This window comes from Acomys russatus, chromosome 8, assembly GCF_903995435.1.
Source record: "Acomys russatus chromosome 8, mAcoRus1.1, whole genome shotgun sequence".
NCBI lineage: Eukaryota > Metazoa > Chordata > Mammalia > Rodentia > Muridae > Acomys > Acomys russatus.
Genome location: NC_067144.1, coordinates 58,630,262 through 58,653,311, shown reverse-complemented (window position 1 = coordinate 58,653,311; position 23,050 = coordinate 58,630,262). Strand labels below are relative to the sequence as shown.

The following is a 23,050-nucleotide window of genomic DNA, read 5'->3' as shown; positions in this document are numbered from 1 at the left end:
GCATTTTCCTGATCTAAACATAAAAGTTAGGCAGGTTTTTTCTTCCTTTTTATTAAAAATATCATGGCAAATGAGAGTTTAATGAGAAAAAAAAGATTCATTTTTAACTAAATAGTTTAAATGCTAGTATGGAGAAGAGAGACAAAACTGGAAAGTAAAATTAATATTTACATCATAAAGTAATTCTACAATGTATTTATGTTTAATAATAAATAATTGCTATTTTATAGATGTTATCATTCCTTTTTCTGTAATCAATTTTCACTACTTTCTCTTGTGATGGGATATTATTTTAAGACTTTTTCCATACATTTAAGCAAAAATAAGTGAAGTGAAATACAATAGTTTGCCTGAAGTATGTCATTATTTGATATGAACTGTCATCTGGTTTCAATTTACTGTGCCATCAGAGTGACCATTGTTTTCTTGCTTTTCCATCAATGTTCATGTCTATTAAAATATAATAGTTACCTGCTCATAAATGTACATTTATTGTAGGCCCATACTGCACACACACATGATAAAATCATAACTATGTCTTTCTTCCATGTAAAGACAGATCACCCAGTCTCTCTCCTGACCCACCATCAACATAAAAGTAAACTCCCTTACACCATCATTTTACACAAATAATCTTTACCTGGGTCATTTGACCTAACATTTACTTCAAGGTGGATTGTTTTTCATCTCAAAAAATAAGGAGGTATTTTGAATGAATGCAACTATTAGAAATTTTTTCTTAACTTATATGTTTATAGAATGTAACATGTGAAAAACTTGTTCAGACACAGCTGAATTGCCCATTAAAGACAAAAAAAAATGTGTAATAAATGAATTTGCGTACCTTTTAATCTCTTGGATAATTTCCAGAGTAACCGCAAATGTTAGTTTATATTAGCACACAGAACCTACTGCAATTCATGCCAACAACATATATGCATACATGCAGACACACATATATGCACACAGACATATTTCACAAATATACACACGCACACAGTTTTTGTGTGAATTGACACAATGGAAGAATAAATGGTGTTTAAATGAATTGGATAAAAAGAAGCAATTGCTATAATGTTCTTTGAGAAAGGAAGGAAGCTTGAATTACACTTAGAGTGAATGATTGCTATTTGATCATTTAAGAGACACTGGAGACAAGGCTGCAGGTGAGAGTGACCCTGAAAGTGGACAGAGGTTGAGAAACAGCCTGAAGTCAGTCAGAGCCTGCAGAACATGCCATTAAAAAGTTTTAGCAGGATGACGGAGGACTAGATAGTCCCATAAATGGCAGCATAGATAATCAAGGATCTCTGAGTAGACTCTTCTTAGTAAAAACTTGCTAATAATCACATGGTGAAGGGAGGAGAAGGAGTGGAGTGTGTGATTTGTTTTGAATACTTGAATGTAGCTCCATATTCAATGGCGTTTTGCATTATATATTAAACTATGTCCTGAAAATACAGAGCAGTTGTATCATGTACCTGGTTTCTTTTTTTTTAAGAGCCAGCTAAAACTTTTGGAGCCCCTTAGGATGATATCATTACCATCTTTTAATAGGAAGAAATTTTATTTTCGCGTCCTTGTCACAGATGGAATTTGTCATTGACACTAGAAGTTTTCCTTACTTGGGTAGTGATAAAACAGAGACCAGCAGCCTTCCCCTGTTGCTTTGTGCTTCCACTTTCCAGCTGTTAGAGCTCTGGGTAGCACCAACAAAGGAAAAGGCCACTTTCCCTTCTCACAGTCCTAGCTAAATGGAGAAACGGGTGGAGTTGGCATGGAAGGAAAACATCCATCCAAGCAGCTGGCCTTCTGATGACCCCAAAGATGGAAAGCCACGGAGAGGACAGTGGCTAAATGAGGGCAGCTGAGCTTAGCATGCAGTTGCCCGCTCCATCACAAAGCAGAAAATAAAATCAGAGACTGCTTTTGCCTCTTGTTTGGAAAACCAAGTCAACTTAAGGAATTGCTCTATTGTCTAACTGAAAAAGACTGACGGGGGGTCGGAAAGAAACTTTCTGTTCACTCTGTACACTTGTCTACCACGTTCTACACATGCACTGCTTGTTTTCATCTCCAGGTAGCCATGAAACACATCTTACTTAGTTCACTTAAAAACTTAGACAACACCAGTGGTCATTCTTCAGAAACAAGAACTCTTTATTTGGTTAAAAGTAACACAGGGACATTTGAAGACAAAATAGTTACAACTCTTTCTCTCTCTCTTGAGAAGAACACGTGCTACGTGTTGAAGAAAGTCCAGCAGACAGAAGGAAGCCACAGCTCACATCCATAAACAACACTCATCAAAGATATCCAAGCATCAGTGACCTCTAGTCCATGGCCCAATAATAGATGTGATTTGTAGTTTTGTTTTTCCTTTTTAAAAAAAAAACTTTAATATCAGTGTGTTCTGCTTAGCATCACACTACTGGAAACCATTCGGCCTTATATATCAGTACAGCCTAAATTCAGTTAAGAAAACCTTTGCTAAACTGCTACTGTTGGACTCCAGAGTCAGTCCAAGCCTTCAAAGAGCAATGCTGTTTTGTTGAGAGGGAGGATCCACATTGATTCCCAACACTCAGAGATCTACTTGCAATTCTATAGGCAACATGTGAAAATCTGTGATTTGTACTGTGGATGTCATTGTTTTCAAGGTTAATTACATTGGTGTCTATACAACTATTAGTAAAGATAATTTATTACAAAAATCTGTTTAATTTTAAATTAAGAATACTTGTAAGGCACGTGTCTTGCACAATAAAAGTTAGACAGTTCTTGCCTCTAAGTAAAGTGTTTCAGCAGATTTATAGCACAGTCAATGAAATAGTTTCTTATTTCTGAAGAGACTTCCTAAAACTTATTGAAACCAAAAACAGAGAAATGGAAAGAACATGAGCTATTTCTGCAAAAGAAAAATGTTCCCTATGGAAAGATTTGTGCCTGTGTGAGTTCAGTATTTAATCAAAACAGTATGTACATAGAAATGAAATGCCATAAATATAAATATCAGAACACTCTATTTTTATCAAACACGTTTGCAAAGGTAAAATGTTTTTCACACCATAAATTTGAATACAATCTATGTTACATGAAATAGATCAAAAATTATGAAGGCGAGAAAAAGCAAAAGTGCCTATTCCCAACCCAGGGATTCCAGACGGACGCACAGAAATTTTATCTGCATGGTCCATTTCATTTACATGAAGTTTGGGTGTATCCTTTAGCAAAGTAAACAGATCTTACTCTATGATTAACTCAGAGTATTTTGTAAGTGAAACTATGAACATATAAAAATTATTTTGACATTTGCCTCAAGGGGGAGCTTACAGTTCATCTTGCAGATCCTGTGAGATTTCAAGCCATTCCAAGCTAATGATGCCATTCCTTACACTGATCAAGAATTACAAAACTACTTTTACTTTCCAGAGCAAAGTCAGTTAATGATTATACTTCCATGCCACTTTCCTTTCTCGTGCTTTTTGAAATCCACAGTGTAGACTGGTTCGGGCTAGTTTTTGTTCTTCCTTTACTGAAAAATATAAAAAGAAATAAATTCAGTTTCTGAATCATATCAAACTGGACTTGTCTGGGTCCAAAGAAGATAATAAGACAGAAATTATGAGTCCTTCTTTTCAATATCAGCATAGTTTTCATTCCTAAAAGAAAAGTCTAGATTATCCCAGTGTGTAGAGATGACAAACAGTTCTTACAAGTGTTGAAAACAGGCAAACAAACATATCTGCATGTGTTGACTCACAATAGGCTTCAAACACTTATGTGTAGCAATGCCTGACGGAGAACCGCAACTTCCTATTTTCTCCCAATAAACTTTGTTTTCGTTGGTCAGGTTTCTGAGTTTTGCTTTATGGGCTCTCTAATGTAATGACTGATACAAATAGTGTCAAATTATCCAATCACATGCTCTGGTCCTGAGTCTAAGAAACCTCCTATTGCCCTCCTACCATCAGTCTTCCTAAACTGAACTTAAGTCATTTGTGTGCTGAAAGATCAATTGTGCCTCTCTCTCAAGCCAATGGATGGGCAAGGCAGATGAATATTTGGCAACTTAGGAGCTTGTGATTTCTTCCTCTAAAGTATGTCTGACATGTAACTTCTGTCATCTAGAAATGGACCTCCACTCCCATAATAGCCTGGGCCTGGCTTCTGATTGTTTTCCCATAGTGGTCAGAATTCATGATCCTGAAAAAGTGCCTGGTTCTATGTTTTCCCAAGTCATTCTCCACCAGATTACATGTCAATGTTTGCATTTCTTTGCTTCGGTTTCCTGGAGATACTCTTCCCCTGGTCTGTCCATAGTCCCTGAATTTAGTACTTACTTCTGTCCCTAGATACCCACACTTCAACCTCTAACAGCTTTTGCCACCCTCACAGACACACCTCTGCACTATTTCACCACACTGCAGATTTGCAGAACTCCTTAAAGGCAAAAAGAAACTCTTTCTAAAGCCTCAAACATTACAATGCACAATACTTGGTTCATATCAATTTGGGTGTTGTTGTTACGATTAATATAACCCCAAATTACATGTCCTATGGATATTCCTTCAAATAAATAATATCAACAAAACTTAATTCTACCAAGTATATCTATCATGAACAGAAAATAAGGTAGGCAAAGTTTATGAAGAGGAGAGTATTTTAAAGAGTAAGAAAAGTAGTTAACTTATCAACATGGCCTCAATTGTAATTAATATTTCACTAAAAATGTTCTACCAGCTAGGGGAAGAAGAGTTATTTTGGAAATGGTATGGAATGAGAGAAACTGCCATGGGTACCAGATTGGAATTTAAGCTTTCTGCAAGGCACTCAGATGATAATGGAGTGGAGTCTTTGATGAAGTTTCTCCTTGCTTTCCTGGAAGAAAGGAAAAGGGGAGGATCTAAGAATGATGATCAAAGGACTTTAGCTCATCTTGGAAACTGAAAGTGCCCAATTTTGGTTTATTTTTTCACTCTGAAGTTTTCAAACAAGCGCAAACAGCCACAGATCTTTTGAACGAATAAAGCCACTCTTTGGGAAAAACAAAACAAACCTTTGAGGCAATGCTGTTGCTCAACACACTAACATTTTATTTGACAAGTGAGAATGTTTGGATCATATATTTAATATTTACTAACAGATTTGCTTTTTAAATGGCTGTTTTAATAGTCTGTCAGAGCTAAGAGGAGATTTGCAATCCTCCTACACTAATGCTTTTCCAATGAGAAATCAAACATGATTGCATCCATACTCTTAGGAATTAGGGAAAGAAAACATTTTCTATTGTATCTATTGTATATGCGATGTTAGAAAATGAATTTTACATATCTTTTAATGAGGAGGGTCTCAAAATAAAATACTAATTTGCCAAACTTTGTTTGACCAGCCCTTATTTTTTTTGTCTTTTTTTTTTTTATTAATTTATTCTTGTTACATCTCAATGTTTATCCCATCCCTTGTATCCTCCCATTCCTCCCCCCCCCCATTTTCCCATTATTCCCCTCCCCTATGACTGTTCCTAAGGGGGATTACCTCCCCCTGTATATTCTCATAGGGTATCAAGTCTCTTCTTGGCTACCTGCTGTCCTTCCTCTGAGTGCCACCAGGTCTCCCCCTCCAGGGGACATGGTCAAATGTGAGGCACCAGAGTACGTGAGAAAGTCATATCACACTCTCCACTCAACTGTGGAGAATATTCTGACCATTGGCTAGATCTGGGAAGGGGTTTAAAGTTTACCTCCTGTATTGTCCTTGGCTGGTGCCTTAGTTTGAGCGGGATCCCTGGGCCCAAATCTGCCTATCATATTGTTCTACTTGTAGATTTCTAGGACCCTCTGGATCCTTTTATTTTGCTATTCTCCCATGCGTCTCTCAATTGAGAAATGGGGCTTGGAACTAAACAGAGAATTCTCAACAGAGGAGTATCAAATGGCTGAGAAACACTTAAAGAAATGCTCAACCTCCTTAGTCATCAGGGAAATGCAAATCAAAACAACTCTGAGATTCCATCTTACACCCATCAGAATGGCTAAGATCAAAAACTCAAGCGACACCACATGCTGGCGAGGATGTGGGGAGAGAGGAACACTCCTTCATTGCTGGTGGGAATGCAAACTAGTACAGCCACTTTGGAAATCTATCTGGTGCTATTGCAGAAAAATGGGAATAGGGCTTCCTCAAGACCCAGCTATTCCACTCCTTGGAATATACCCAGAAGATGCTCCAGCACACAACAAGAACATTTGCTCAACCATGTTCATAGCAGCCTTATTCATAATAGCCAGAACATGGAAACAGCCTAAGTGTCCCTCAGTAGAAGAGTGGATAAAGAAACTGTGGTACATATACACTATGGAATACTACTCAGCTATTAAAAACAAGGAATTCCCGAAATTTGTGGATAAATGGATTGAGCTAGAAATGATCATAATGAGTGAGTTAACCCAGAAGCAGAAAGAATCAAATGGTATATACTCACTTATATCTGCATACTAGCCCAAGGGGCATGTCCCACGAAAGCCTTCACTTACCAGGAAACTGGGACAGAGGGGAGGGCATCCTATTGGGACTCTAAATGAGAGACCAGCCCTTATTTTTATCTTAAATGATTTCTATGTTTTCAAGTATGTTAGAGTTTTTGTTTTAATTGACTTTATTTCTTTTTGGAGTTTTGCTTTTGTTTTTGTTTTGTTGGGCTTGATTTGGTTGAAAGGGTATGCTTGATTGTATGCTTAAAAATGTTCTTGTTATGTATGTAGCCCTCGTGGACACAAACTCATAGACACAAACTCTAAGCTCGCGAGTTTCTGACTTGCAGGCATGTGCTACCAGGCATGCCTAGATTAGATCACTTATAAATCCATACTAATCATTTATAACTAACATTCTTTTAAAGGTTGCTACATTTCAGGTTCTTTCATTAATTTAATTAACTTAATTGAATTAATTTAAGAAAAAGGTGATAAAACAAAAATGATTTCATTTGAAGGGCCTTCCTTGATGCAAGCAATCTTTTGATCAGTTCTTTAACCATAAAACAAAGCCTTCCATGTAACTTGAGATTGAGATTGAGAGGCTTTAATATCACATTTTTAATCTAACAATCCAGAGACCAGATAGTATAGAACATTCTCATATGATTCCAAGCATTCAAACTTCAGATCCACCACATATGTTGACTGTGCAATACAAGACACTTGAGAATGACCCACCATTTTCCTGACTTGAAAAAAAGAAAACAAAACACAAGCAGGCAAACAATACCCAGGACTTGTGAGGTTTAAAGAAGACACTGGACACCTCGTGTAATCCTAGTATGTCCTAGCTTGATGTGCTGGATTTTTAATGACAGCTAAGAACATTAAAACTCTTTAATATAAGTTAATGACATAATGACATTTTAAAAAAGATGTCTCAAAGTATATTTAAAGGTGTGTTGTTGTTGTTGTTGTGTTGTTGTTGTTGTGTTGTTGTTGTTCATTATCCTGACTGAAATACGGTTTTTACCTTTTATGCAGCATCTGGAAACAGCAGGTTCCAAAAGCAACCAGTATCAGTAAGAGCAATGGGATCGTTGGTATAATAACATAGATTAGGTTGGGAATTATGCCTACAAAAGGAAAACAGTCTTAGCATCCAGTGATAGCTCAGGAAGGAATCTAACAGCACTTATGAACAAATGTCCCTAAAGATTAAGGTAAAATGGAATTGTTACCAAAAACGTAAATTCCTAGTACAAGAGCTTTTGAAAAATACATGGATGTTTTGAAAAAAAATTGTAATGTCCTGGTTGACATACCCAATTAAATATGCATGCTTCTAAATTTTCTATTACATTTGCAATTCATATATGGGCTAATTTTCCTAACACAATAATCTTAGCTGTCTCATTTTATTAATTATTCCGAATCATTGGACTTTATATTAAGGAATAATAATTACTATAATCATTGTTGATCTAGCAGATAATGAATTATCTCAGCCAATAAGCACAGTGTCATGACAAAACATATCTGGGATTAAATGACAATAAGCAAATACTAGGTAGTGATGCAGTCATAACCCAGAGACATAAGACTCTGGAGACAATGACATGATTTAATTAAATTCTGAAAATAAGCCATTCTATCACTCTCCATAGTGACGGGTATTCTTAGTAGATTTTAAAGAAAATTACCAACACTCAAGACCTACAGAGCATGAAATGACTTTATTAACCATGATGCTACTATTATAAGAGGAAAAATACTACAGTTTAATTATTTACTAATAATTTTAATTACATTTACAAATTATCAATGATGTTGAATCAGATACCTGAAACATAAAAGGCCTAAAGGCTTAACATGCCTGTCTATATAAGGAAAATGAACTGAGGGACATTGCATTTGGCTTTTAAACTGAACGTTAGTCAACAATATCACAAATCTTAATGATTCTGAAAAAAATGGCCATAATGAATTCACGTCACTGCTTTTCCTTTCTTTTGCTAAGGAGTGTATTCAATGAGATCTAGTGACAGGCAATTCAGAGATGTGCTGCTGTTTAACACCTCTTTAAACTTCATATATAAATGCACTTTATTCTACTCCAAGCCACTCCTCACTGCCCACTCCAAATTCTCACAGATCCTTCTCCCTAATCCTTCTTTACTGTGTGTGTATGTGTGGTGTGTGTGTGTGTGTGTGTGTGTGTGTGTGTGTGTGTGTGTGTGTGTATGCACATGTGTGTGCCTGTGTGCACTCACACGCATGCATGGGAATGTTTTCCACAAGGTTGAGGTCACAACTGTCTAGTAGGATCAAATGCTGAGTATCGTATTTGTGGCGTGCTCAGCCTCTCTTCTGAATCTTCCAGGGGTCCATGAAATCTTTTAAAGATTGCTTTTTTGAATTACTGTTATCATGTCTAATACTACTAATAAAAATATAAGGTGTTATCTATGAGTTATTGATTTTGAAACACAATATTAAGGAAATAAATAGGATAAACATTAAATATAAACAAGTCTATCTGGTTTTAGGTCATGTTGAAAATTAGGTCAAGTAATTAAAGAGGAGTTGCTGGCTAATATGGAACATGCACTGAGGAGTGGCAATGGGATGGAGAGCCTACTATGTGCACTTCTTCCAACATGTCATCTAGTGATATCATAGTGATAGCTTGAAATGGGTCAGATAGAAGAATTTACACAAGGGAAGTCTATAGAAGCTATATGAGGCATATTTTATACCTCAACTCTACCTCAGACAATCCCTGTACATTCAGCTGCAAACTACTGTTCCAAGCTATTAAATATGCCAACATACATGATAAGCACTACATTATATTTGGAAATGCTTTGTAAATACAGGCCTTAATGTTGATCACCTGGTTTCATGCTAGATACTTCCTTTTGAAGTGAGAAATTTAAGAAAAGATATTCTATTGAAAATTTGTGATTGCATAATTATTTCTAATGTAATTAAAAAGTAAATGCATGTAGGCCCATAATTAATGTATCAAATCCGTGAACTACAAGAAAAATTTCACTGGGGCCAACATGAAGCACTGGTTCAAAGCACAGGTCTTTAGGTGAGAGTTAAGAAGGCACACCAAGATAGAAAAGATGTTTTCCACAAGGTTGCCAAATACGATTAGCCAAAACACCATGAATGTAGCATTCATATAATCCCTGATCTTTTATGGTTCTTCTTGCTGTATGTAATTTTTATTCATGTGTAATAATATAAATGTATATTCCCCAAAATAATATAAAATCTTTAGAGAAGAAGAAGGAGGAGGAGGAGGAGGAAATACAGAAGAGAATCACCTGCTTCAGTAACAAGCACATTGTCCTGGGCATCTAGAGGTTGGTTTGTAAGATATGGCTTTTCAACAGGCTCTGTTGGGTGAATCTCTGTAAATAATTAGCACAGGAATCATGAATAATAATTAAACAAAGAAAATGCAAATGTTGATTTAAAAGTGTATCAGTAAACAAGAAAGAAGGTTAATTTTGATTTCTGCATAAATCATTGTCAAATATATGTTCTGAATTTAAATGTACCAAAATTAATTAACAGTAGTCAATATTTAATTATGTCTAAAGAAAATAACTAACTTAATGAATTCCTTCTATAACCCAAACCTTATTTGGCAACAAAGAGTGGTGCAGTGCTTAAGGCTACCTGTTACAGTCAGTAATGACAAAGAGGCCCAATATTGCAGAGGTAAACAATAATTCAAAAGGTGGCAGAGGTAAAATTCTCCATGTAGCAGCCTTTACTGTTCACTAATAATTAGCAGATAACTGCATAGTTGCATGTGGCAAGGCTGATGCAAGCACTGGCCATATGAGGAGTATGTCTGTGCTACACAAATAATGACATCCTTAGATGTGCATTCCAATAAGGCCCCTTCAATAGCAGTAAATTAAGATTTACACTTTGTTTCTTTTCTAGCTTTGTGTGTTTAGATCTTTCAATTCCCAAATGCATAAGACATTCTTGAGATTTCTTAGCATGGTCTGGTACTGCAATCTCATAAACTTTTCCTCTTTGAAACCAATTGTTACATTAACAGTATGGCCGAAATAAATCATATATGTGAGAAAAAAACCTAGCTGGCCAGGAACAAGTTACAAGTCTTCTAGCTACCACACTTGCCCACCACCCCCCTACTGTAGTGAAGCACACTCAAGTTGATAAGCAAGCCTTGAAGTCTCCTTCCACTTATAACTAACTACAAGGCCTCCATCCCACTGCCCATCTCCAAATCTTAATCTAGGACTATCCTTATCTAGTGGCATGGCTCCATGAAATCTCCTGGCACCCAGGTTAGGCCACATGGTGTAGTGCCCTGCACCCCATCAAGACCCTAAACTTCACATCTGAAACATTGTAAGACCAAGGAGTTCCCTTGTTTCTCCTGACCTGAAGGAACTATTTCTCCTGTACGACCTTTGTCTTGCTGCCTATCTCTAATCGGCTAGAATCTCTAATGCTCTCGTGGGGAAGAGAATCTAAGGAGCTTTTCCTTCAGAATGTCTCTCATGCTATTTAGGATGTGTATCGCTCTAAATGGAGCTCTTCTTTGGAACTGAAGGAAAATGGAAAGCTATCTTTCTTCAGGAGTCCCAACATGGTATCACTGATGGTTTATTCCTTAATAAATCTCTTTGGGGTAGGGTAATAAACTATATATTTCCTCTATGAGGAATAACATTCCTTTCTTTATGACAAGTCCAATGGTTCACCATGAGTTTGAAGCTATCCTGGGCTATATTTTGAGTTCTGTGCCAAATTTGGTCATAGAATAAAGTCCTGCCTTTAAAAACAAACAAAAAACAAACAATAACAACAGGAAAAAAACAACTATAAATATTTTCATTGTTCAAAAAAATTAATTTATCATTTAGTTTTGTCATTTCATGGACACAAAAAAATGGTCACATAGGGCATTTTCTGCATTCTTTGAAACGTAAAACTATTTTAAAGGATGCTCACTCCTCTCATTATCCTACAATCTTGATTCACCAGTAGTTTAAACAGTGGTGTCAACTGATGTTTTGGAGCAATTTATAAAAACATGTAGTTCATCAACAAACTAATTACATTTAAGACATTTTAAACAAACTTTAATGTAACTGTTAACAAAATAAAAACCTAGTGACCTAATTCTATATATGTTATTTCTATCTAAAAGCAAAAGCTCATACGGCAATGTTAATTTTTAACGTACATCTATTTTGTGCAGCATGGTGGGCATGAGCGCCATGATGTGCATGGGGAAGCTAGTAAACAGGTGGAGAGAGCCGATTTTCTCCCTTCATCATACAAATACCCGGGATTGAAATCAGTTTTCAGGCTTGGCAACAAGTGACCTTCTCTGCTGAGTCATCTCACCAGCCCCCAAAAGTGAGCTTTTCATAAATATTATATTTAGAAATACTAGCAAAAACATGGATTATTTCATTGAAACAAAAGAACACCATATATGTGTATAGAGGAGAGGGAAAATGTAAAATTGAAACATCCCACTCATGAATAAGCAGGGAAATATTTTAAAACATTTTCAACATTGTTGATCATGCTACTAGATAGTATAAAAGAGTAAAAATATGGACGTAAATAATGAATTTCAAGGTGATCAAGGGTATAATACATATATACATACATATGTACATATTTACATATTACCCAGCTACATTCATTGCTTTAAAAATCCTAATTAATAAATGTTAAGTGTTGTAGCAAATTTAAAATGTCATAGAATTTCAACTGTATTTCTCTAAGACACAATGAGAAAGAATATAAATGAATAACAGACTTAGTTTTGCAAAGGCTTCCAAGAGTGTAATGACAGATTTAGCAACCAAGGGCAAAGAATAAACTCACCAGGGATATAAAAACTTGGCTAATATACTCAAGAGCAATATAAACATAAGAGAAGGGTAATTCTAATCCAATAATCCCTTGTACTTCATGGCTTTATGAGAAAAGAAATTGTGTAATTTCAAGAGAATGACAGGAACATTGGTACTTGGTTATAATTGCCTTCTATGGGCACATATTATGAGGTCATGCTGACAATCCTCAGAAAAGTTAAAATGATCCTTTTCAACATTGTGGAGAAAAATAGAAAAAAAATAAATATGTCAAGTCTTAAGTCTCTAACCTGAGTGTCTAAGATGATCAAATATATAAGTTGACACATCTTTGATTACTCCTTTTTAGTTCAAAGTCTAATTCAATTGAGGTGTCTTATTAAAGTAACTCAATTTCACTACATTTAGCAGGAAACCACAGTAATGTGCCTAGGGTCAGGGTAATTTTCCCAGTTGCTATGCATGACAAGTAACTGAATACTTCAAAGGAAAACTGACAAAAGTGTCATTTTTCGAAGGATACAAACCAGAACAAGAATGTGTCATGTAACCATACTCTTTTTAACTAGGGAGCAAAGAGTCACACTCAGGTAAAGGACCACATAGCAAGCATTATGCTATGACGTAATGAACTAATGTGCCCAGAGAAAGTTGCTTCACTCCCCTAAGTTAACCAGGAATAAACCAAGGAACCATGGTTCATGAGTGTGTACACTTGTAGGCACCTCTGGTAGCTTATTCCTACTTTCCCCATGTTCTCATAAGCTTTTAAGTTATTTTCTCATAGACATTTGTCACTTCCAGGTATGAGTACAAGAGAACAATTTGGTCCTTGTATAAATTATTATTTTCTCTTGGAAACACCTTTCCCAACAAATGTTTATACCTATTTCCTTTTATTCAGCCCACTGTTAGGTTTACTTTGCTGCAAACAATGTGCTTCATTACACTAAGAGGACAAGCTTGTGGGTAATGCCTCTTTCCCAGGAATAATGGAGAAAGACTGGACACCTTAAAGACAAAGTCTAATTGTGAACAAACATGCACAAAATCGGCTATAGCAATGGATGTCTCTTACCTGGTTCATACTTGCAAATGTAATTGTGCTTCATGTTGCACCTGTCATCATTCCACTGGTAAAGATAGGGACCTCCTAAGCCAGGATTGGCAGTTGGTTGATGATACATGACAACACACTTTTCACTTCCACAAGAAGGTTCGTCGGTGTACCAGTTTCTACAAATAGAGAGTCATGGGGACACTTAGAAACATGTGGTCGGAGTGTTTCTAGTTATCAGGGCACTTCTGACTCCTGCAGGGAACCCATAAACACTTTAGAATCCAGTCATAGCTTACCGGAACTGGGAGCTGCTTCCATCCGACCACTGGTAGAGATCTGGGCAGGCACCAGATGTTTGGCCATCTCCACTTCTCAAAAGTCCTATCCAGAAGTCACCATCTGAAATCCCTGTTCCAGGTTTTGTCAGGTTCTGCAACATGCTCTCGATTAACTTCTGTTCAGCTTCATTCTCAAGACTGAGGAGGACTCCTCCTTCACTTTCACAAGCTAGGCGTGCTTCTTGGAAGCTCACTCGGCTAGACAGTTCATGGAAGTAAGCCATTTTGTAGCAGGGATGTTTCACATCAGCAAAACACACCTTTTGACCTAAAACAAAAAAATATATATATAAATAAAGTAATTATGATGTCTCTGTTCCTCAGTTTGATGTTAATCACAATAAAAGAACAATTCAAAACAGGAAATGCTATCAAGAATTCTTTTCTCCAAAATATGTTCGTGCAATAGTGGCATGACAGCTATGGGAGCAAACAACTACTCTATGATTAGACTTAAGTCCTACCTCTCCAGGAAAAAGCACATGCCTAATATTGCAAAGTTGGTCAAGAACTAATAACTTGGGAGCTGACAGGCCATAAGAATGAACCTACTACTGTTATTTTGGTGAATAGACATATTATCAAAGCTTCCCTCTAAACTCATGTCTCTACTCGTAGAAGGTGTCTTTGTGCAGTGGATGGTAGTTATCACAGAAACTCACAACTGGTCAAAATTAAAAGAATGAGTGGTTATGGAGTTCTCAGCTGGCAATATGACATCTATATCAGACCCTCCTATCCAAGGTTTTTTATACTATTATGGAAAAGGGTGTAGAAAGAATGTAAGAACCAAAGCTTGGGAAGATCAGATCAAAACTGTCTTACAGAAGTGACAGAATCACTAGCCATGAACTAACAGCATTTGTAGTCACATGCACAAGACCTGCTCAGGATGACATCAGTCAGAATTTTAGCATGGAGCAGGGAGAGTCTCATGAGGCCCCATCTCTGCCTGGGAAACTATGGATAGTTTCTCGGGGAGAAGCAGTCAGTTTGCTTTAATGGCGAGGCTTCTAGTGGTTCAGATATGTTTGAATGGTATCCATACTCCAAGAAGTAAATAGACAGCAATTATTACAGTTGTTCAGTTATTAGTTTTAAAGAGCACATCATGACATTGGGAAGGGGTAGAGTGGTGGTGGCAGATCTTGGAGGAGTTAAGGGAAAGAGTTGGGATAACTATAATAAAAATGCATTGTGTGAAATTATTAAAGTTCTGACAAAAATATATAAGAAGTGCTTTCTCATCCAATAATATCACAAAATTTAGCTTCCTGGTCTATTATTTTTAATTTATGAAAAGCTATGGATATTAGAAGATGTCTATAGGTAGTTTTTACTGTGCAAGGATGAGGATCTGAGATTTTACTCCCAGAACTCACATAAAACATTTTACATTCTCTGACACTTTCTATTTAATTTTGTAGCCTACACAAAAAGTCATCAGCTGTAGGAGGAGGGGTCATGCTCAAATACTGTGTTCAATGAAGCATTTACAGTTTGTTCTCTTAATTACAGTCTGTCATGCAGAACAACACACGAACACTGCAGCATTCCCCCAGCTCCTGAAACTTCAGTTTGTGATCTCGAATGACATGCAAAGTAGGAGAGAGCAGAAACTGGCAGAAGACCATTAACCTCCCAACAGTATTTAAGTGATAAGCATTCAGGACCCACACAAAAATGAAAACATAACATAGTTATTTCAGCAGTACAAACAAGCCAGCTAACTGGTATCTGAACTCAGGAGGTACACACTGAAAAGTACAAACAAAGTTATATGCAGGCTAAACTAACTTGAACAAAAAAAAAAAATCAACATATCAGTAGAAATTCCATGGGAAATGACAAATAGGAATGAAATAAATAATTATTGAAAGGAGGCAATGGAAATAACAATGCTTAGCCCTATTGTAAGTCATGTATAATTTTATTTTTATTAGGTTTGTGGTAATATTGTTGCTTAAAAGTTGAAATAAAGTTTTTTTCCTTATAAGATTCCAATGATTCTTATAAGCCTATATTTTTATTATTGCCTTTAAGAAGCAAGATCTGATCCTATTTTCATCTAGTACATCATTTACATATTGCTACGTTTCCAACTATATCTTAGCTACTTTTTCCCGAGTATTCAAGTACCCAATTTTCACCCCTAAGACATTTAGCATTGAATTTTACTCAAGCATTTTAATTTTTTTTTTTAAAGATTGCTTGCAAGATCTCAACAGAAAAACAGAACAACAGGATATTTGGGGTAATTTATATATAACAAAACCAGGACACCTTCCTTAAGAGGCTACCTGGATATGATTTATATGCTACAATTTACTAGTCATTATCTTTGATTTATGAAAAGGTAAGATATCGACTGGCATACATGGTGAAGATATAAAATATAATTGAAATTCACTCATTTATAAAATTAACAGAACACTTATATTAGAACGCACAAGAGGACTTAAACATGTCGTGGAAATTTCTAATACTATTATGATACATTGTAAAGAAAATGAGTAATAATGCCTAGAAAAAGAAACAGTTCACCACTACATGCACTACATGGATCCTAGAACAATTGCTAGTCTTGGCACTCTATACCAGGCAATCTTTCCCTATAGATGAAGTGGTCCCTGATCTCAATAAATGAACAAAGATGATGATGGTGGCACAAAAGAGAAATCTTGAAGGGATCAAGACATAGACCTTTCATCAACTAGAATAGACGTGTTAACCCCAAAGGACCTTGGGTGAGTATCAGCTGAGTCTTCATGTTTGAACTAAAAAGCTATTACCAGGTCAGGGAGAAATTATAGACATACTGCAAAATTATTATGGCTTATATAGAATCAGCTTATGCTGACAGCATGAATGCCTTTACATATAATTCCACTTTACTACTGATTTCTACCTTACTGTGCACATTTAGTCCATACTGTGGCAAAATGAGCAGAAGCTGGAGCTTCAGAGCTTGCTGCTGCACTTCAGCTGATCCCATTTGGCTGCTCTCACAGTGGAACTCGAACAGCTGGGAAACAAATGTTGCCCCGATTCCCAGACGAGTTCTGCTAATGTGCATCTTCTGATGTGACTTTCCCACTACCAGAAAAGCCAGCCGTCTTGGAGAACAATTTTGGTGACCTCCCTTCTTGCCCTGTGATCACACAAAAGCTTTCCCTGGCTTTTATTTTCAAATATGATATTCAAATAAAATCTTTGGAAATATTTTTTGAGAGGGGTAATTTTTCTGTAAGTCAGACAGTGGTTGTTGCTACACTAAGGCTACCTTTATACTAATTATAAAGATGTCTCTATTCAGAATCTTTAGTTGAAAATACTTTAATTCTTGGTGTATCTACAAAGATTCTACAAACATTGATAAAGAGAGAACTCGAGGAGAGCTTTGTGTACTTACTTTTATGAAAATATTCTGATTGTACACCTGAAACTAAATAATCTCTACATCTAAGAATTACTTGTTTTCTCCAGTTAATTTGAATACAATTGCAGAGATATTCACCCCTATTAAGTTTGTATGTACAGGGACACACACTGAACACAAACTTAGATGTGAACTTTTACATGTAATTATTACATACAATTTTTAGCAATAACTATTAAACATCTCTATCATTATCACAACTCATGGACTGTTGCTATTTCCATAAATAGAGATTGTGGTTTTTCATAGTTATGAAATATCCTGAATGTTGGCAAAGTTTGAAACTGGTTTGGGCAATGACACAAAACAAAGCATAAACTCATAAAGTTATAACTGGTTTCTTCTTCATGAATATAAACAACGATTTGGTTTTTATGTATATATGTGTGACATATATATCATTTAGTGTTATATATATGCATATGTGTGTATATGTATGTATATATATGTATACACACACATACACACAAGATGATAAAGCTTACAAGATGATAAAGCTTACAACAAGATGATGATAAAGCTTACTTAAGCCAGATTGATTAAACTCGATATTCTCCAAGAACCAAGAAGTTGGTCTTTACCATGATTCCTTTCTCTCCCCATTGAAGCTAAAACACAAGGTGATATTGCAATATACATGTTGTGTGATCTCTGAGAATAAAGCTACTGATCTTCAACTAAGTGAAAAGGAGTGTCATTTATTAAGTGTTCTGCTTGCAGTTATCAAATGTACACCACTTTCTTAATTTGGTTATGCAAGATGAATTTTCTGAATTACATAATTACAGAGTGCACTGTAACAATAATCTATTCTCTTACACTAAGAGAATCACATTTGCCATCTTTGATCACTTCAGGGATGGTGGTGGCAGCAGCTTTCCTTATTTGTCTTCCCAAGAAACACCACAGGCTTTCTGAGAAGGGGGTGGTCTCATATTTTAAATGTTTATATTTGAAACAGATATGAAGATATAATTAGAAAACCATGTAATTATATGATTTGGGAATTCAAGAAGCCAGTCAAAAAGAGGAGCTTTGAGTCCAACGGAACTCAAATTGGAATGAAGGAAACTTTTATGATCAGTTTTGTTTCCTTAAAAACGTACATAAGTAATTGATAATATTAGTTTGACACTGATCAATAATTTGAAATATGAGAACTCACTTCCATTACAATTCACATCTTTAGAGGAAATGGGAAAATTGAATCAGTTGATATATATATATATATATATACATATATATATACATATATATATTCTACTAGAGCAATTTATCTGAACAACCTCTAAGTGTATATATACATATATATATATATATTTAGTGTACGTGTGTGTGTGTGTGTGTGTGTGTGTGTGTACACTTAGAGGTTGTTCAGATAAACTGCTCTAGTAGAAAATTTGTCTTTGCCTCTAAAAAGCTCAACTCTAGACACAGGGCCTACCAAGCTAAGGCCTTCCTCCTACCCTTGTCATTTTCACAAGGCACAAATTGTATTAAAAAGCCTTTCAATCCTCCCAGCCACTGTATGATGCAAATTCTTTCATCCCATTTTTAAAACAAGGAAAGATGACCACAGAGAGGGTTTATTGGTTTGTCCAAGTTGACACAGCTCATAATTGCAGTCTCAGGTTTGGAAACAAGCTGATTGCTTCTGCTACCAATTTCCCATGGTGTTTATGCTTCTCCACATGTGTCTCAAACAACAGACTGTTAAAACACTTCATGAATAAACATATTGATAAATGTGTGTTCCACGCATCTCTTCTGTGTTAGAGACATTGATCTATTATAGCCTTTGGTGGGTTATTGATTGCTGCTATGAGCACAGGGTCATGTATTGGGATCTTGTTTCTGAGTGTAGATTTTCCATGCTCGATAATTAAATCATAATAAATTTGAGGACACCTCTATTTCTGAATGTGTGTGTGTGTGTGTGCATGATAGGTTGCATCTGCTTTTTATTTTATTAATAAAACAAAGCCTAACTTGAGTCGCTGTAGTCAGATTTTCATGGTGTGTTGTACCATCAGAACATTAAAACAGATTAAAAACCTTTCACCTCACAGTAGTCTATATGAATGCACCTGCATGTGAATATCTGTCACAGGAAAGAGTTGTAAATAATAACAATTACTAACGAAACATCAGTTGGATATCCCCTTTCAGAACCCTCTTTAATTACAGATGAATTTTAGCATTAATGTATAGATATTGCCACCATAAGATAATGATGAAAAGTCACTAAGAAAAATGCTTATGATAAATGGGTAGTTTATTAAATGCCTAGTAATAAGATTAATTTGCTTCTTTCTTGCCCAGGAGATACTTAAAGTAATTGCATCTTTGAAACTTGCACTGTCATCATTTTCTGCTTTGATGATGTCATGGAATTGTTCTATAAGCTAGAATGTGCTCTGCAGTTTCATTTATATTTTTCTTACTATTGAATTACTTTTTAAAGCCACTTACTGATCATCACTTATGCAGTATTTCATGGTCTCAACATGATATAAAAGAGAGGTCTACATGTCGTTGGTTCCGTGTGTTAGGTCTCTCTTTAGTGAATATTGAGTTCTTTATTCTCTGATAAGTTATGGGAAAAAATTACTTAAAGTCTAAGAAAAGTTGGTAGAGATTGGTTGGTAAATTGTATATTTAAAAATTATGTCTGACTCCATGGAGCACATGTATTGCTGAAGTCAGTAGCAGGTCCAATACCCTTGTTTCTAATCTCAGGTGTAGGAGAGGTAAAGATGCACGTGTAGAAGAATTCTGAAGAAATTTGTGGGGTGCCTTGAAATAGTGTGACTGCCCCAGCTCAGCATGAGGATGTTGGGGACTAATGCTTCAAGCTCTAAAAAAAGAAACAAATAAAATTCCATTAAAATATTCTAAATGTTTCTTTAAAATGTCACTTACCAAACATATCCTCCCAATCTAAAGACCTCAACCCCTTTGTACATTTTTTTTTTTTTTACCATAAGGAAACATCTTAAATTTTGTCAGAAGAAAGACATCATAACCATCAGTGACTTTTTGAAGTGGATGATTAAAGAGATGCAACAGATGTTCTCTACACATTTGTGCGGAGTAAGAACTCACCATACAATTCAGATCCTCAAATTAGTTTCTCGTGAATCATAAACTCAGTACATACATTGATTATTATCATCAACATCCTCTGTGTATGTCTGTGTACTGTCTTCTCACATCGGATTGTAGTAAACTTTATGTAGACCACCTGATAGTGAAGCTTTTGGAAATGTATTTATCCCTGAAATATTACCTCTTTAAAATGGTATGTTTAAAGTATTAAAACAGATCTTGCTGAATGTTTTAAAACATGGAAGACATGTCACTGTCTGTCAGTTGCTCCCTGTCTGTGTTTTGAGGGCATGGTGGGTAAGGGCTTGTTTGATATCACACAGGAATGACAAAATATTGTGCTGAGATGCAATAAATAGAAATTAGTTGCCATGTGTTCTAATATTTTCCAAATAGTGGAGAGAAAAGAAGTTCTCTTTCTTCTCTTCACACATTTCAGGGGAGACTGGCTAACTGGTCCCTACTGGCATGAAATGCTTGCTACCCCACTCTGAACAAACATCAACAGGCTGACAGTGGACATGTTAGAAAATATTGCTTCAAAAATAACAGATTTTAGGCTGCTGTCTGCCCCGCCAATAACAGCTAGAAATTACCAAATCTTATAATTCATAAATCAATTTATAGATAGATAAATTTCAATGTGAAGACAATCAAATTATTCATAAGAAAACATAACTAATTGTTCTAATCTCAAGTCGGCATCATCATTTATACTAAATCAAATAAATCATGCTCAGTTACTGAGAAATTTTCCAGATGTCACCTTCAAGATGCCTATAAATTGCTAAAGAAAAGCATAGCCGAAAGCTTGGAATAATTTATGTAGAAGTATAATGAAAATTAAACTTTTCATCAACAAAGTACTACTCTGGATTAAGCACACACACACACACACACACACACACACACACACAACACACACACACACTTGGAACTGCAAGGCATATACATATGACTACAACGAGGAACACTGATTAAGTTAAATGTTTCTTTTTTTTAAGTCATATATTCAAAGCACAGTCTCCTGCAATTTGCATAAAAATCTCACAAAAAAAGAATGTAATATATAGTTGGCGCCACCAGATAGATAAAGATGAAGTTGTTTATCCTCAACTAAATTAGGGAAAACAAAGACTTAAGCTCATAGGCTCTGAACACCCCGTGGAAAAGCTACTGGAGACTGATCAGTTACCTATAGACTTAAGGCTGACTGAGTGAAACACATGGATTGCTGAGTGGAAGGTCAGAGGCAGCCTGAATATGCTGCATCCTAAAAGACTGTTTTTCCAAGCTCATTAAGTTTCTGTCATCTCACATCTGTCTCTTTACCAGCAACCCTGTATGTCAGAAGCAAATAGATTACCCTAAAACACCAGTATACATTCAACAAACTCGGTGCAAACAGATTGATGAGCATAGCAAGGGCTTTCTCTATGGGTAACTGTTCAGCTGTCACATACAGTGCTGTTCACGGTCATCTCAGTCATTGAAGAGTCTTAAATGACTAGACAATGAACACTAAAAATTAAATAAATAAATAAATAAAATAATCAGAGACAAAGCTAGGACGCTTGGCAATTTTGACTCATTACCCTTTCACTGAATTGTGCACCTACTGTATGCAAAAAATCCAAAATCGCTACCATGTACATCTCAAACCAAACCTCGACCCAATTCCAATGGACTGTTTCCTAAGTTTTCTAACTTGTAATGGAGTGTACAAAAACAAAGGCGACAAGGTAGTGACTCTCCCCTCTTCTTTTGTCAGTGCTCCTGAGAACAAAGGCTGCAAACTCAGACATCTGAACTGGGATGGTCTCAGAAACCATTCTTGTGAGCACTCTGGCTGGACTGGAGCCAGGCCAAGAGGAGGTGGCATCCATGCTGCAGCTCTTTAGTGCTCATCCTCTGTCTGCCTAAGCTCTACCACACCCCTTTCACAGGTGCCCAACCCTGCCTGCCTGTGTTCCACTCACTGTCTTCCAAAGAAAGTGGAGAATCTTGCCTGGAAGAGACTGAGCTTCTGCGGACTTAGCTAGAGCTTGCTCCGTAGCTATAGAATGCAGTTGAAAAATCTGAAACTTTTCCGTTTTGCGGGAGGATGAAAGGAAATGATAACACGTTTTTCACCGTCCCGCTGGACTCCCTACAGTTTTCCAACTCCTCGAGGAGTCCCCACCCTAGTGCAGATTGCCTCCTATTTCCCCCACAGTCCCAAGCTGGGCGGAAACTACCCCAGCCCTGACTCACCGCTGACCACCCGTCGGGCAAAGGCTCCTTGGGCGCAGAGGAGTGCAGCTCCCAGCAACAGCGAGGCCATGGGAATCATGGTGGTGGCGAGACTTCTGCAGCAGGTGTCCAGCGGAGAAAAGGCGATGCTCTCGCGCAGCACAGCCACCTGAGGCTCTAACCAGCAGCCCCCTTGCTTTCCTGCTGGGTACTACTGCCTTCTTCCCAGCACAAGAGCTAGGATCCCTCCAAGCATCGCCTTCAGTGGGGACCTGCTGCCTGGCTGCCTCTTGTGGCACTAGGCTGGAGTGCAGGAGACCACAGGCGTGAGTCTGGGGGTAGGGGGTGGGGTTAAGGGTTCCAGTGTCTGTATCTGTTGCAAAGGTGAACCAGGAGCCCTAGCGCAAACCTAAGCAGCTGCCTTTGCTCCGTTCTCAGGTTCCGCCTGATCTGGCTTAAGAGCAGCCGCAGCCGCAGCAGCAAACAGCCGCTCTGCGCTG

The 23,050-nt window shown here is 36.7% G+C and overlaps 1 protein-coding gene across 1 annotated transcript; it reads right to left on the bottom strand.

Annotated features, from left to right (window-relative positions):
• Positions 1 to 2,223: 2,223 nt before the first annotated feature.
• Chodl (chondrolectin) lies at positions 2,224 to 22,710 on the bottom strand. Its single transcript, XM_051150157.1, has 6 exons — positions 22,572 to 22,710; positions 13,730 to 14,039; positions 13,452 to 13,609; positions 9,818 to 9,904; positions 7,513 to 7,615; positions 2,224 to 3,535 (listed from the first exon to the last, which is right to left on the bottom strand). The coding sequence occupies exons 1-6, from the start codon at positions 22,648 to 22,650 to the stop codon at positions 3,451 to 3,453; spliced, it is 822 nt and encodes a 273-aa protein (XP_051006114.1). The 5' UTR covers positions 22,651 to 22,710; the 3' UTR covers positions 2,224 to 3,450.
• Positions 22,711 to 23,050: the final 340 nt, after the last annotated feature.

Coding starts and splice junctions, on each gene's coding strand:
- Chodl (XM_051150157.1), bottom strand. CDS start 22,650: ATGATTCCCATGGCCTCGCTGTTGCTGGGAGCTGCACTCCTCTGCGCC. Junction 13,610..13,729: donor GGAAGCAGCTCCCAGTTCCG/GTAAGCTATGAC, acceptor CTCTATTTGTAG/AAACTGGTACACCGACGAAC. Junction 9,905..13,451: donor CATTTGCAAGTATGAACCAG/GTAAGAGACATC, acceptor AATTATTTACAG/AGATTCACCCAACAGAGCCT.